This window comes from Heliangelus exortis, chromosome 18 (genome assembly GCF_036169615.1).
Source record: "Heliangelus exortis chromosome 18, bHelExo1.hap1, whole genome shotgun sequence".
In the NCBI taxonomy this organism is placed as follows: Eukaryota; Metazoa; Chordata; class Aves; order Apodiformes; family Trochilidae; genus Heliangelus; species Heliangelus exortis.
The window spans coordinates 11,563,783-11,581,123 of record NC_092439.1 but is presented as its reverse complement, the minus strand read 5'-3'; the positions used below and the strand labels follow the sequence as shown (position 1 = coordinate 11,581,123).

Here is a 17,341-nt window from a genome sequence, read left to right as displayed (position 1 = left end):
GCCTGGGATTTTCTAGCTATTAGAGGTTTTGGAATAGACAGGTGGCAAAGACCAGCCTAAGTAAAATATGCTCCCTTTATATCTGCAGAAACTCACTTAGTTTGTCTAGTTGTAGATGTTTCCCCACACCCCAGCTGAGGCAATCCCAGCTCAGCCATACTACAGGTACATCCTGTACTGTGGGCCATGAAGAAAACAAATCAGAGCGGAATCAGAAAAAATTTAATCAGAATAAGCTGTGTCAGGGAAGAAGGAAATGAATCCATTAAACTTTAGCAGGGCACCAGGGATGTGCTGGTAACACATGGGTGCATATCACTCCTGTGGTAAAACCTCACTGGTATGCTAGCAAAGGCTATGGCAGCTGGAACACCTCTCCTAGGACAGGCAGGGAGTTGGGGTTGTTCAGCCTGGAGAGAAGTCTCCATGGAGGCCTTACAGTGGCTTTCCAGTACCTGAATGGAGCCTGCAAGACACCTGAGGAGGGACTTCTTATGAGGGTGTGTAGTGATAGAACCAGGTGTCCTGGGGGTTGAGTCAGGATTGAAGCAATTTTCTCTTGTAATTTTCTTTCAGCTAAGTCTCTTGAAAGTGTCTCCACTTGCTGAAATTAACATCAAGTTTCTCAGTGTCTGCTTGTAGGACTGATAACCCTCTGTTTATAGTTACATCTAGAGAATGGTCTGCAGAACCAAGGCCACTGCTCTGTTCTGAGGAACACCTTACGCTCTGGAAAGAGAAAGGGACTAAAAGGGTCACACCTGCAATGCTCCTTTAGGTAAGAGCAGAACACACAGGTGAACAAAACTGATCAGAGTATTCCATCCCATACTTGGTATAAATTTGAGATGACAGGGGTCATTTTTTTTTTCCTACATCCATGGTCAGCATTCTGGGAGGAATTGGTGTGTTCATCTATCTGTGATACCGATCTGTGCTGTCCTGATTCTATCTGTTCCTGCATCCAGTTCCTGTCTGGTGCTGATTCCACGAGTCTGGGACTTTCCCAGGGCAGCCCTGCAGCCTCAGTGGTGATGTGAATGTCATTAGGGGAAAAGGGGGAGGAACACGATATCACTTTTTTCTTTATACTTGTATATATTTAGTCATTTTCCTTTTCATCATTACTATTTCATTGAAGCTGTGTAGCTTAGTTTCCAACCCATAACTCTCTCCCTTGTTCTGCCTCCTTTCTCTGTTGCGGAAGGGGATTAAAAGGAAGCATCTGTCATCTCTTTAATTGCTGGCCTAGCATTAAATCTTGACAGAAGGCATAATGGTTTTAAGCAGGAAGAGCATAGATTTAGGTTAAACATTGGGAAGAAATTCTTAGGTGTAAGGGTTGTGAGACACCGGCACAGGTTGCCCAGAGAAGCTGTGGATTCCTCCTTCCTGGAAGTGTTCAAGGCCAGGTTGGATTGGACTTTGAGAAATCTGATGTAGTGATAGGTGTCCCTGCCTACGTCAGGGGGTTTGGAAGTACATGTTCTTTAGTGTTCCTTCCACTCTATGGAGTTAACTGCACAGTCACTTAGGAGTAAACCCTTTGCACCAAGTGAAAAACCTGCATTGTAAAAATAAGCATTTCCACTAGCCACTTTCTCAGTCTTTCCAAAGTTAAAATAACATAACCAACAAGCCCAGTTTTCCTTGGATTCTGGCTGTCCAAGTGTAACATACACTTCCAAACCCTGAGGCACCATGTCTGTTTTGGGAGCTGACACAGGGCAGTGCTGGAAGAACATCAAAGTAGGCAAGAGCTGTGAGCACCCCAGCACCTCTGTGGGAGTTTCAATATGGCTTGAACAGAGCAAGGAAATGGCTGTGGAGCAGGAATATTGATATTAAACTTAGTTCCCCCATTGTCAAAATGAAGCTCCATGTAGAGAGTAGAATATTCAGGACCCACAAAGGTGGTGGCAGGTTAAACACAAGGCACTGAGTCTTTGAGTACAGTTAGCACACACCTACAAGCAGCACGGCTTCCACTCAAGGTAAAACAAGCCAATAATGGAGTTTGCCACAAATTGAAGTCATGCATGAAGTGGAGAAGCTGAAAAAATGTTGCTGCATTCTGCAAACATACTGCTCTTACTTGATATTGCTGTATAAGCATCAAACTATTTTGTTTTAAAAGCCATGGTAAATTTATGAATGAAACTGTGCAAGAGGGATTTAATAAGAGATCCATAGCAAGTGTTCAGTGGTCTGGACCTTGCCTGCCACCAGGGTAGCATGAAATCATTTGATAATTAGACTATGGCCACGCAGGATTAGCATACCATAAAAATATAGGGCTGCATTATTTTTATTTATATAACAGATGGATGTTTTAAAAGGTTGTGCATTTTTCATGAATGTAACGTCACAACAGTGTTGACAGAAGATTTAGAAGTGCTACAATATAGCCAAATCTAAAGCCTAAAAATGCTCCCTTCCATCCCCCCAAGTTCCCTCCCCCCCCCCAACTCTCCTCCAGCCATGAAGCCAAGAAACAAATGTACAACAGTGCTGTGATTTTCATTCCAGAGATCAGCTCACGTACAGTATTTATAGGTACTAGGTTATATTTTCTTTCATGTCCATTACTGGTAATTACAAGAATCCCATTACCAGAGCTACCTGAAGGACCCATAATCCTCTAGGTCCACAATATATGAACAAGATAGAGCAGCAATTACTAAAAAAATATGGTAAAGTGCTAAAACTTCATTTAAAAAGTACAATAATACTTGCAAAATTTTCCCTTAAATACAGGCTTGCCAAACATTTCTTATTTAAAAAAAAAATGCAGGATGGAGACTTAGCAATGAAGTACTGGCTCCTAATAGCGTGAAGATCATCACAGAAATTGCATCTTTGTTTTGGTGGGCAGCTAAAAATTTAACAGCCAACCTACAAAAGAGAAAGAATTTTGCAGCCCCGTGCAGGCACTACATCTCCATCATTGCCCACAGCCAACTCCTGAACTGCTGCCCAGAGGAAACACTGACACATCCAGATTTGAAACAGTTTGCAGGACCAGAACCCTTCATCTGAAATCCCACAGGCATTTTCTGGAAAACAGCATAAACACTGCATCAGCAAAACCTGCTTGGATAGGGTGGGCTTCTTTAAGGGGGGGGAAAGGGATATATTAATAGTGGCACTCTGCACACAGCCAGGTTACAGACCAGGCTTTCTTTCCAATTGTCTTCTACAAGACATGTGTTGGATGGATCTCATATATTCAGGTCACAAACTAACATCAGTCTTGAGAAAAAGCAAACACCAACCTAATGTTCATTTCAAGTACGTTACCTGAAGTCAGAAGCTCCTCCTGGGCGATTGTATCCAAAAAAATCAGTCAGGAAAGGCCTGTGTACTGAAAAGCCTCTCTGCTGACTTGAACACCACTCCCCAATACTATGAAGAACTAATGCACAAAGATCTTTCACAGAGGGTTTCATAACTTTCTGAAGAATCCTATTTACCATCAAGATCTTGGAAGTCAAAAGCTTGAAAAGCAAGATAACAAATAACCCGCAAGACTCAAGCCAACACTTACACAATAAAATGCATTTAAAACAGAAGTACTGTAAAATCCACTCACCTTGGAGATCTTCCCCAGCTAACACAATGCTTTCTCACAACAATAAAACATCACATCTTCCAGGCTCTGTTGCATTTTTCCATCTTGAAGATTTGGCTGATGACAACTTTCTTCAGCTCTAGGGACACAGGTAGGTGTAGCTGTCATATGAAAGGAGCATACTGTGAGACATACAAGAAAAACTGTGCAAGATACATTGCATTCCACTTCATACAAATCAAAGGTTACCATTAACCACTTTTTATGAGGAGATCAGATAAGATACACCATATACACTGTTGGAGTAGCTGACTTTTGAGCCTGCCAAATATCTTTGACCATTAAGGGTGAATTCCTTTCCAACTATTTTTAACAACCTAAAAATGAGGTGCACAACCACATCTTGCTGTTCAGGTTCTCTCTACACTGAAAATGAAAAATGTTACCACACAAATGTTAAGGCACTTATTTTAGGCTGGGATTAATAACGTTCTGGCTGCACCTCTCTTTGGTGATAGATGGAGCCTGAACACCCGATTTAATTTAGTTATCTATGTTTTAAACAAATAAAGTAAGCTAACATGATCAAAGCCTGAGTCTTGCTATACAGATAGCAGACCTGAGGGTATGGCAGTCTATCAGGAACTATTTTTAAACAGGTTAGACATTTTCATCACCCTGAGAGGGGATTTCTCAAAAAAACAAAAAAAAAAACCAAAACCCATCTGCATAGCAGCTGTTACCTCATTTTAATTATTCATGGATAGCCAGTTGCAGTGGGGAGAAAGATAATGGTGTGGCAGAGGTAAGAGTGAGGATGAAATTTTCTGAATTATTTTGGTCTGACTCAATGGACTGCATACTTGAGAGGCTGTCTGAGGAGATGGAAGTTACTTAACTTCTGACTAATAATCCACATTAAATTGCAGACCAACAGATGCCAATATTTCAGATTAATTTACCAAACCACCAGGCAGTACTACCAATAATTAGAGGAAGCATTACTCAAGAGGCTGAAATCCTGAGACCAGATCATATATTAATAGCCCAGACAACAAGAGCTTAGATAGCACAATTGATATAATGATATTTCTTTTTAAAGGCCCTTCTTAATGGCCAATATCCATCATACTCAAGGCTCCAGCTGCCAAATCATTTATATTTTCCTGTGAATCATGGCTGGCTATGCTTGCTCAAGGTAACACAAGTAAAGTGTTACTAAGGGATAACAAAGAGCAGTCAGCACCGTAACAAACAAGCAATATTTCCATACTCAAATCACTAAATGTTTTATTCAAAGATAGAAAACAACCTTACGTTGGAAAGAATTTAAGGCCTAATTCTAACAAGATACAAGCCTATGATGTTTCTGTACCTACGTCACGATTCACTCTTGGGGAGAAACTCCACATATGCAAACACCTCTGAGGAGAATATGGCCCTCAGGAATGGAATAAATCATTGAAATTTGTGAAGAAATACAACAGACCTGTTTCAAGCAGGTAAGCATCTCGCTTTCACAACATTTTCATTCACGTTAAACAAACAAAAAACCAAAATGTATTTACTGTGATACTGAAGACCCAGGAGAATATTATCCCTGCCCACTTTTATCACACACTTATTCTCCTCTCTCCCTGCTTCTTCCCCACCCCCTCCAATTATTCAGTATATCATCTGCTTTCCAAAGAACATTTTTTCAGAACTTGGATTCAGATTCTGTTCCTCAGGACAAACACCTTCACAGCACACTCAGCCCTGCAGAGCAGCGGTCACACAAAATGGCGCCCAGAAGAGCACCAGGAGCATTTATTTGGAGGAAACACCTGAGGATCCTTTTTGAGCTCAATCTAAAATAATTAGCATCGAGAAATCCGTTTCTGCAGATAGCCTTAACACCAACAAGAGAAATAGAGATTTGAAGCTGTGTTTCCCCCTAAAAATCACCACAGTTTTGGATTTACAGAAGTGAGGCAATCCTGCTCTCCAGCCCACAGAACCCTTTCACCAGAGGCGCCTGAAGAGACAACTCAACACGAATTTAGGAGCACGAGGATTTCTAGCACCCCCAGTTGCTTTCACCACCCCAAAATCAGCTTTTAGAAAATAAAGTATTACCTTTTCCAATCCTTCTTCGGATTTGGGGTATCCTATCCTACCATATCCCATAGCAAGGGCCCGTTCCTCTCCAACAGGTAGAGTCTGATGAAGAAGAGAACCCACCACACACTGACGCTACTCCCCTTACCTCACACTGCTTTTATACCCCTGACATCCCGCCCAGCACCCCCACCAACCCCACCTTTATTTCCCCACAGAAACAAGCTTCAGCTGGTGAAAATTGGCTTTTTGGCTGCAGGTTCAGCCCCTCCCGAACCCCTCAGGCTCTGTCTCTGTGGGGCCCAAGCCCACGGCAGCAGCTCAGGTGTTTCCCCTTGCCCGTGAGGGGGCAAAGTGTCTGTGAGGGGGCAAAGTGCCTCAGCTGCAGCCCTCACACAGGTGGGGCTGATGAAATCCACAGCTGTTGGGTCTCGTTGGTTTCTGAAAATGTGAAAGGACAAATAAGGCAAAATCTTTGTCCAAAATATTTTTTCCTGCTTTGTGCAAACACAGTGCAAGATAAATACCTTGGTATGGTATTTATATGGTATTTAGTGGTAAGAGGCCAGACTGGGCTCAGCTTCTGTGAAGGAATTTAACATGGAGGCAGGGATAGGCAGTTTGGATCTTTCCCCTTGTTTCTCTCAGGGAGAGCCTGATCTTTACAAAATCAGAAGTTAACCAGTTTAAAATTTTCAGAGTATCTACCTTGTGCTGCTGGCAGCAATGAGCACTCTGCCATTAGCTCAAGCAGCAAGAGGAGCATCCAGCCAAGGACAGGGGTGGCCCAAGTCCTGCTCTAATTCTGTCCCTCATAGTTGTAGCTGACACTTCACAGAAAACACCATCTTGCTTGAGAGCAAGAGAAACAGCTCTTTTCATTAACTCCTACCATACTACAGCATCTTCCAACTGGTAGCAGGCTGAGCTCCAACTGGTAACAGGCTGAGCTTCACCTCTGCAAATGACAAAGCATTTTGAGTATTAGGAGCTTGGGTTCAAGGACTTAGCTCTGCCCAATGTCTTGTAAACAGCACTTTTTTTTAATTGCTCCTCAGTTTGTGGTTTTCCAAAGGATTAACATTTCCCTGACTCACTGTCCTTTCTCACTACTTAGAAAATTTCTTCAGACAAGGAGCATACCTTAATAAACGGGTAGGAACCTCACAGATCTTAACAACGTATCTGGCACTAAGTACTGAAGGATAATCATCACTACACAAGGACAATATTAAAAAATGCCTACAACTTACTCAAAATGGAGTCTGTTCATTGCAGTCAATTCCCAGGAACAGTTTAGGAAAAAGCTGTGGAAAGGAAATGTGCAGAAATTTACCTTTCACCAAAGCCCCCTCTCCAGATCTGCTTTTCCAGAAATAAGACTGACTTTGGGTAAGAAATATGTTGTTACACATTGATGAGCAACATTTTTTCCAATTTTTGTTTTTGAATAAAATTAAATTCTGCATTTCTGAAGATGAAAGTGAACTGTGATGGTATCACAAAAAGATGTGTATTTTTCCACAACTCATACGCAGGTCTTCCTTGATGTAGTATTAAATTGTTAGTACTAACAAGAGCAACAAACCCTAAAATTAACCATGTGTACCACTGAACAAGAAATTAGTAAACACCATTGATTCACATGATAATAAGCTGCTTGAAGACTGATAGCAAAATTAATTGTAACAAAACAACACTTCCTGATGTTTATTATATATTGTAAGAATGAAATGTACAGTATACAAAATTAATATCAAAAATGTTCACATGACTGATTTTAACAACATGTTTTTCTTTGGATTAACTGTAGACAAGCAGCTTTTTGTGAAGTTTTGCTGAGATCTATTTCTATTCTAGAATCTAGAATGTGTAACACTATATGCTCTCTATAATTTTCATGTACAAAACAAAAGCTACTGAATTTTTGCTGGATCTTGGTGTCATTTGTTGGAGAATAGAATAGCAACATTAGCTTAGTGGAGAAAAAAATTAGTTCATTCCAACAAGATGTTAATTGATCAAGTTCATAAGCAAAATTGCTTTTGTGATTCCAAACCTTACAATTGTATATTTTCACTATCAAACACTTGCCATAAGAAGTTCCACTCTACTATATTGGTGACAAAGATTTTCAGCTTTTTCTTTTAGACAGGTACATAATCCAGGGTTTTTTTCTAATGAATTTTCACATCTTTAAAAGCAGTGTTAAACAAAGTTCATTCTCCTAAAGAAACAGTTAAAATACAGCATGTCTCATAAGCTGAATATTTTTCATTTAAGGCATATCTATATAAAAGAAAATGCTAAAATGGTTTTCATTTGTTAAATCTCTGTGTTTTCAGTTAATGTCATATTACTTAGAAATATAAAGTAACTACTAATGACTAATCCAGATAAGCTGTTCCACCCATTACATGTTTGCCACTATATTTTTCACTACAATATAAAATACAGCAGAAAAACTGAAATTAATACCAGGGAATATTAGAGAGAGTTATCAGTATTGACAATGTTTCCCTGACAAAAACAAAAAGAAACAAACCAACAAAACACAAAACCCACAAATCTTTGACTGAATTTCTTAGATATGCTCTATTTTGCAACAGGAATATTTTAAACTGAAAATTCTTCTCATTTTGTCCAAACATTGAATGTATTTGCACATGGCAATGCAATCAAAGCTGTAGCTGGGTAAGTCAGTCAATAATTTAAAACAGAAGTGGGTGCCTGACATAGGGTAGGAAAACCTTCCTGAACAAAACAGGTGTTCTTTCTCTTAACTTGTCTCTAACACAAATCACCTTGTAAGTTGGCACATATCACAAGAACTCTTAAAACAGTCCCTATGAAATGAAGATAAATCACAATACGAATGATGCAAAGCCATTCTTCAGAAATTTTGAATAGTCCAAAAATAGTTTGCTCTTGAATCTTTGGCATTAAACTGGTAAAATTCAGTGGATTGGGTTTTGCATTTTTAATAGATAAACTACCCAAATTATCTTTCACAGGGAACAGCTGGGTTTCCTGTTGTCTTTCCTTTTGGTTTTGTGGCTTGTTTTTTTTTTAAGACCATTGGCAAGAACAATCTGTAGGCTCCTGGATTGAATAGCTGACCCAGGTTGAATTACTGGTGCAATACAATTGCACACTTCGCCTCTGTAGCCCCAGCTCCCTGCAGCATTTGCAGAATCTTGCATATGTGTTGATGTTGTAGTTGTAAATGCTTGCAGATGGGCACTTTCCATCACATGAAACAATGTTCACCTGGTAACAAATATGAAGAATTATCAGCAGATTGAAGCAGCTAGGAAGTAAAGTTAGGAGTGCTCAAGGAAGTCAAAAGACACTGGGTAACCGAGCCCAAGGGTAATGCAATTAAAGATTTGGAAGTATTTCCCTTAGTGAAATAGCACTACATCTCAGTGATAAACTTGGAAGTACATTATCCAGATAGGTCTCAATTTTTATCTTAATAAGATTAATGATGATCAGTTTTGGTAACAGCAGATTTTGTCTCATTAGAGGTGCAAAGAAATACTTTCAGTTTTTAATTTTAAAGTATTTATAACAACCTTGGCTTGAACATAGCACCAAATGTTCTGGCCACAGCTCTCTACAATATCAATTTCAGGGATACATGGATGCAGTGCTGCTATACTGGTATCAGTAAGGAGGAATGGAAACTGTCAATCCTTAAGAAAGTCAAGGGGAATTATTACAAATAATATCAAACCCACAATACAGACTGTACCAGAAATAGTCATATAGACTGGTAATTTTTTCAAGTTTAGTAGTCAGGATTTTGTTTTTGTTCAATAAGACACGGACTAAATTTCCTGGCTGTTCAACAGCTTACAAAACAGATTCTCAGAGATATTTTAGAGGTTACAGCTGTTTCCCTATACTCTTCTATTACAGCTTTTCCTGGTCTTTTTACAGATCCCTCGTGAGATGTCTCTATGCACCATTGCTGCTGCTCACACTGCCTTACTGCCCAGCAGGACGTTGTTGGTGTCCTCCTACAGCAAATCCTTCAGTAGTCACACAGAAAGAGCCTCATTCTTCCTACACATTTCACAGTATGCTCACACTGTTGTCTTATAAAAAAAAAAAAAAAAAAACAAAACAAAAAAAAAACCAAAAAAGAGCAAAACACAACATTCAGCACCCAACATTCCTTTCTTCATGAAGTTGGCATTTAAATATTTTCCCTAGACAGATGGAAAATTAAACACATCTGCAGCCATTTTAACTGTAGTTTCAAGATTCAGCTATACCAAAGTTAATTTGCATATAGTAATTAGAGGGTCAGCCAAGACCTCAAATTTGCACTACACCAATATGTGCCTAAATGCACTCAAAAGCAAAAGCCACATCTCTCATATTATTTGAGAAGATAATTACTGAGAATGTAGGGAAACATTAAAACAACTTTATGAAGCTGAGTGTATCTCTGTGAGAGAGATGAAGACAATACCTTCGTGGAATTTGTCTTCCCTTTTTTCCTTCTTTTCATGTTTTGTAATTTTTCCCCTTCTGTTAAAAGAAACTGTTGCAGTTGTTTACTTACTGGTGTGTTGCTCCTGCAGTCATTCTTGCGGATAGTCATCCTAACAGTCACCTTTTTACAGAACTTTCCATCTTCCTTACCTGCAAAATGGGCATTGATTGAAAACTGTCAGCTCAACTTTCTAAAAATTTCAGAGACAAAAACATTCCTGAATGTTTTATGGGGTCAAGAGGCACAAAAAAGGTAACACCCATCACTGCACATACAAAACGTTAGCAAGGTAATATTAGCTATATATTGTATCATTTTAAAGTTATTCTATTTCATGCATTGAAGTATGTTTCCTTTTATCCTTTTATTTCCTTTTCCTTTTATTTCTATGTATCCCTTTATCTCTTCACTCAGAAGCCTTTTAAGACTAAGCCCACTGTCTTTCAAAAGCTTTTGTAAAATTTAACCACTCCTGAGAGAAGGTTTGTTATTAATGGGTAAAATGCATTTTCTATGAAATAGCTGTAACAAACTTCAATAGCAGCAATTGCATCCCAGTGGTAAAAATGAAGTTTAAAATGAACACTTAACAGCAGAATTTGATGAAGAATAAGGCTTCAGGGGGCTTTACATTTTTGTATGTGTTTTTTTTATTATATGAGAAAAGAACAGCAGTGAACAAATGAAACTTTTTATTCACATTTCCATTACCATTGTTTCCAAAACTTTTCTCACAGAAGCTTTTACAAAGTATATGGATGAAATAAAAAAGGCAAATCAAAAACTCAGTTAAACAATTTAAGAAGAGGATCCTGAACATCTGAAGAAAAGCAAAGTTCAGTATAAAGTCCAGTTGTTAGAGATCCCAAAGCACAGTATCTTCTTTTGATGACCCTTGCTATGCTGAAGAAACCACAACACATTTCAGACCTGTAAGACAAACAAACAGTCCATTGCCTTACAACAGCTTCTACATTTTCACAAAAGATTTTATACACCATGACAGTCCCACATGATGCTTCATTTATGAAGCTGCATTTTCTTTCAGCCAAGAAATCCAAAGATGCTGACAAAAGGTGAGCTGTGTTAGGTCCAGAAATGCCAGGGCAATAAAAGACTCATTGGTTTGCCCAAGACCCAATACTGAACAGTGACAGAGCAGAGGCTTACTGCATCTTGGTGTATTATGTCCAGTTGCCCACTCTAATTACTTTCAAACCAGGTAATTCTGCTTCTTAATAGAAACTTTTTTGTGGGGTTTTTTTGTTGTGTTTTTTTGTTTGCTTATTTTTTGTTTTTTGGGGGGGAGTTGGAGGGTTTTTTCTTTTTTCTTTTTTTTTTTAATTTATAAACCTGCTGTTGCTAGCGGAGATTTATAGTATAGGAAAGAAAGGATAACAATCAATCTTCTTGTAAGCAAATAAAACTCTACAGTCAGAAATTTCTAATCTACTTCTTGATGATCACTGAATTACATTTGCTTAGGGAAAGAGTAAATTGAGACATAAAGAAAAAAGTTGTTTTTGAAAATGAAAAACTCACCATTGTTTTATGATTCTCATCATCCTATTCATGTTCTTTCTTCTTTTACACTGTGCATGGTGAGTAGGATACAGAATCCAGTGTAGCTGTGGCTATGACTTCATCCAGGCTATAGTGAGAGTACATCACATCTTGTAAAGAAATAATTTCTATGCATGAACTTTTATGTCCAGTGGCTTTTAATGAGCTCTGCAACATAATATACTTTTCCACGAACAACCTTACACAACATGTGGCCATCTTATAGGTGTCATGTTATAAGGAGATTCTTTTTCACAGTCTGTATGGTAGAAAATCCTTGCTTGTATTTTGGGTTGACTCCCAGCACCTTTGTCATTCACAGTGATGTCAATATAAAAGAGTAATATAGATTTCAGCACAGTGTCATATGTGTAACTTAAGGAAGGATGGATTACTCAGTGATACACAAAATTACAGCCAACATAATTTCTCTTGCAGAAATAGAGAGGTTTTCACAAAATAAATTCCAAAACAATTGCATTCATACCATGTTACAATTAAAAAAATGAACATGCTTTATTAAAAAGAACAAAAATAATCTCAAGTTTTCAAGGAATAAACAGGGGCTTGCCATTTTCAGTATGCTGACCCAGCTATGGATGGGAAAGAAATTACCTGCTTCTACTGTACATACCACTGGAAGCAAAGCTCTATGATGCATCACACGCAAAAATGTTTTTATATAACAAGCTTCAACAAGCAAAGCCATTAGTTTCTATGTTCTACAGCACTGTAAACCTAATGGGATTGGCTAACATTTCTAAACTCAGCAATTTTACACATGCAGCAAGCTAAAGACTATGCAGGTGCTTACTACCCACAGTACATTGTTGGCTAACAACAATGCACTGCCCACACAGTGCAAAATGAAAACCAAACCAAAACCAAATGTGAGCCATTCTGAACCATGAGCAGTTATACTACACTGCAGTTTTTGGCATAGTTGGGTAACATGGGGCCTGATGCTCCTATCAGGGAGTACATTGTTGGAAATCAACAATGATTCTGTTTGGGTTCCAGGAAAATGTACCTGTGTTACAGCTAGCATAGGCTGTAGGAGTGACTGGGCTAACAGGGAATGGGAGGAGCATTGACACTGAAGAACCTGGTAAGAATATTACATATTGAAAAGAGCACACATTACAGAGGTTTCCCTATCAGTATGAAACATTCTGAAGTTATCAGATTTCAGTGTATTTGATAAGGAATTCAATGCTAAAATGCCTGTATATTACAGGATCACAGAATGGCTGCGGCCGTAAGAGACCTCTGGAGGATACCTGGTCCTATCTCCATGCTCAGGAAGGGATCACTGCACCAGCAGCTCAGGACCATGTCCAGATATTACTGCATTGCTAAATCTAATGCCAAAACCAGGAAGAATCTGATCTACATTGGTATAACTAAGACAACCTGGTACCCAAAATTTCTGTTGTCCTGTGGGGCTTCAATAAAGAAATATTGTTACTCCCTCTGAGCAGTGTCTGTAAAAACTCTCTTCCTGGCACTTTATTTTCAAATACAACTTAAAACTGAAATAAAAAAGCTCAGTAGTTTCTAATGGTAAACTACTTAAAAAAGAAACCAAAAACCTGTTAACTCTCTCATATAAAACAACTCACACAGCTACAATTGACTAACAGCTCTCGTGCCAGATTTATTAAAACTACTCATAGAGGTACTATGTTTTATATAGACAGGTGTGAAAACAGAACTGCATGCATCTACTCAGAAGTCATTGGATTTTTCAAGGATTTAATTTTACTTTGGGATGCATGCCTCAGATTAATAATTTACTTGTTTCTTAATTATTGAAGAGTGTGGTTATGATCATTCTCGAAGCATATCAGCATGATTTGCCTTGCAGAAAAGGAGTTTAATGGCTTTTTAATGGCTTAATAAATTGCTTGTTCAGAAGCTGGCTTTTATGGCTGCTAAAGCACAAATATCAGATCATCAAAAACTAATCTCCAGGAGTTTATGGAGAACTGGCTACAGAACTAGGACTAATGCTTGAAAGAGAAGTCCATCAGAGGGAAAAAGAATGAGGAGTTATTACCATTCCCTTACAGTGATCAGGAGCAGGTAAAAAGCAGGTAAATCTTCCACAGGTTCAATAACCTTAGTACAAAGTGTATTACATCATGAACAAGACCCAAGGGTATGTCCCAGTCCTCAGCATTCCCACTGCAGCTGTGCATGGGATAACGAATCTGGCAGTGAGGAAAATACCTGCACCTTTTTCTAGCTCTCTTTGACATTTTATCTCCTACTGTCTTTAACTTTTAGGTCACTATTCCAGCCACTTATGCAAATGAAGTGAGATTTTTTTGCACCTTTTTAAAGGTAATATGATACTACCCAATATAAAGTCTCCTTTTCAATTGCTTAAAACATTGTCAGCTTCAAGTACTTCAGCTTAAATTCTTCAGCTTGGGTGTCTACCCCAGACTAAGTTCTCATTAAATCAGCCAAAATGTTTTGGCTATGTACCAGTGTGTTAAGAAAAAATGTTCTTAGCTCTTGATTTATATTTAAAATCAGCACATTTGGAAGTTATTTTGGTTTTTTTTTTACTAGCTCTCATAGATGTCAAAACATATCTTGGTAATCAAGTAGAGGAGGATTTTTTAATTCTAAATTATTTTAAGATAGTGCCCAAAAGCTCCAGAACTATGTCTACTGATGGAAGCTAAGACTATATTACAATCAGTTCACTATTTACAGCATTCGTTCTCAAACTGCATCAATTTTTGTCAAATATGAAGATAAGAATGTAGATGTAGCATGTTATGGTACCTTCCAAAACACAGTACCTTTTTTGTGCAGTAACTGATATTTTGAGGAGTTTTATGTAAGAACTGAAAAATACTCAAGGTAGCAGTTCTAGTGTCTTGGCTAGCCACAGTCAAGTAAACCCTTCCATGTCAAATTACTTTATTCTGATTTAGCTCTACTAGTTTCACTGGTATTCACATGAGTAAAATTGAGAAAAGAAAAACCTTTGAGATTATCAGATTGAGTTTTCATGCAGGAAAGAGTCAACCTTATTTCTAAGGTAACAACAAATCAGACAGACTTGTGAGTTAGGGACTATCATGAATCACTTACATGTTTTGCAGCATCCTTCTAAGAATGGCACAACATAGCCTCCAACCTGACCAACAGAGAAAGAAAAAAAACTTGATATTTTCAAACATGCATTCCCATATATCTGCACTCTTCAAAATACCTTCTATGTCAAGTTCTGCATGTTATTCATGAAATACAGTACTCTGGTGAATGAATCTAAATTAATCTAATGAATGAATCTAATGAATCTGTAAATGATCTAATTTGCCTGTTTTCACACAAGTCAGTATTAAGTGGTTGTCACTGAATGGCACAATACATCACCAGCTATCAAACTGCCATGCTTGGAGCAGGAATGACTGTGTTACATCAGACTCCATCATGTGTTACTTACAGTGAACCCCTGGCTTATCGTAGAGGCCACATTAACAATCACAAAAAACTGACTTGTGATGACTGAAAAGGCCATACACAGAAAATCAGTTAGAAAGAAGCCCAACCCAGAAAAGCATCCAAGTTCAAACACCTGTATGAGGACTAGCTTGATATTGCAAGCCTCTATGAAATAAAATAAAATAAAATAAAATAAAATAAAATAAAATAGGTAATGTTTTCTGAGATTAAGAAGAGGTCTCTCCAGCTATGTAACTTGGCAGTCTGGTGGCACACTGCATGTGTATAGAGCTCTTCACCTTCAAACTTCTGGGCAAAAATGCAGGCATTGCAAGTGTGTATAATTTCTTCTTGAGGTAAAAACATTTTTTGTCTGTATTAAGCTTTTCATGTAACATAAAATCATACCAGGAATGCAAACAATGTTTTGCACTGACCTTGACACATTCAGTTTCATTAAAGGGTGGGCATCCAACAGAAGAGGAAACCAGAACTGGTCCTATTGCTGTGTTAGTGCATTCATATCTGATGCAGTTTGAAATCCAAACAGTCCCAGGCTGTTAAAAATTTTAAAATAAAATATTTACTCAGTAATTAAAACCAAATATTTTAAGTATTTATTCTGCAGTTCCATTGAACGTGGTCTTGTATGAATCTAAAGAAGTACCTATACACTGAAGTACGATTTAAATACACTTTAAAATTCTGTTTAAGTACAGAATTAGAATTCCACTATGTATATTATGGAAACAGGCTCTGAAATAGTCAAGTTGATGATAATCCTCTGATATAGCAAAATCCCTTAATCTTTGTGGGCAGCTATATGTATGAGTCTTGAATCACATAATGTTGTGTACATGCAAAGTGTATTTGGCAAAGAAAGCTCTTCCTTGCCTATTTTAAATGGCAATGTGTGTACAGTATTTCATAATTTTATTGTTTACTTCTAAATATTTCAAGAAATGCATAAACTTACCTTGAAACTGGAAACTGTGCCATTGCTGAAAGTGTGGAGACAAGACAAGTTCTTACAGCTACCACAGCAAGTTGTTAAATCTTTTGGAGGCTGATAGACTTGGTTCTGCCAGAAACACATAGTCACAGAATTGCCACAGTTGGAAAAGACCTCTAAAATTGTCTCATCCAACCATCAACATCATCCCACTCAATAAAATAAATAAAATATATTTATCACTATCTATATCTCCATGCCTACCAGAGCATGTCCTGAAGTGCACATCTACACAATGTTTAAATACCTCCAGGGATGGTCATTCCACTGCCTAGCTACTCTCTCAGTAAATAATTTTTTTCCTAATATCTAGTCTAAACCTCCCCTAGTGCAACTTCAGACCATTTCCTCTGGTCCTATCATTATTTACTTGAGAGAAGAGGCCAGCACCCGCCTCCCAACATCCTCCTCTCAGGTAGCTGGAGAGAACAATAAGGTCTCTCTCCTCTCAGCCTCTTCTCCAAACTAAACATTCCCAATTCCCTCCACTTCTCCTCATAGCACTTGTTCTCCAGACCCTTCACCAGCTTGGTTGTCCTTCTCTGAATGAGCTGCACACCTCAGTGTCAGTACAGGGATGCAAGGTTGCAGTATGCTGTACATATTATTTTGTCTAAAGTTTACTCAAGGTAGAAAACAATGAAGGAAGTGAGACTATTATTAAAAAATTACTTCTTCCATTTTATTCCTATGACCATAATCTACCTGCAAAAAAGCCCCATCAAAATGTAATTAAAACCACCAGTCACAATATATATATCTGAAATTCTGAATTTCTTACAGCTTTGCACTTGACAGCACAGTCAATTGAAGATGTGTTTATCTGGTAGTATTTAGTGGAGGGATCAATCACATTTGTACAATAAGAAACATGGCAAATGCCATCTGCACTGTGTTCCACAATTGTCTGTCCAGGAAGCAGCACACCCCTCTCATTACTCAGGCAAACTTTGTCTCTCACTACAAGAAAAAACAAAAATAAACAGCAGGTTAAGGGCCATCAGCTTGGTACCAAAACTCTGTTAAAAAAGTTTCAAACAGTAAAACAGAAATGGAAAAAGCTACTCTACCTCTAAGAATTATGGGTCAGATGTTCAAATAACAACTGTTAATATTGGTATAA

At 38.1% G+C, this 17,341-nt stretch overlaps 1 protein-coding gene across 1 annotated transcript in view; it reads right to left on the bottom strand.

The window, feature by feature from the left end:
- Window positions 1-7,350: 7,350 nt before the first annotated feature.
- The window catches only part of OTOG (otogelin), an 80,342-nt gene continuing 70,351 nt past the window's right edge, over window positions 7,351-17,341 (bottom strand). The window contains exons 51-56 of the mRNA XM_071761720.1: window positions 17,000-17,178; window positions 16,183-16,287; window positions 15,644-15,763; window positions 14,853-14,898; window positions 10,248-10,327; window positions 7,351-8,941 (exon numbers count right to left, since the gene is read on the bottom strand). Of these exons, the coding sequence (XP_071617821.1) occupies window positions 8,741-8,941; window positions 10,248-10,327; window positions 14,853-14,898; window positions 15,644-15,763; window positions 16,183-16,287; window positions 17,000-17,178 (731 nt within the window). The 3' untranslated portion in view covers window positions 7,351-8,740. The remainder of the gene's footprint in view (window positions 8,942-10,247; window positions 10,328-14,852; window positions 14,899-15,643; window positions 15,764-16,182; window positions 16,288-16,999; window positions 17,179-17,341) is intronic.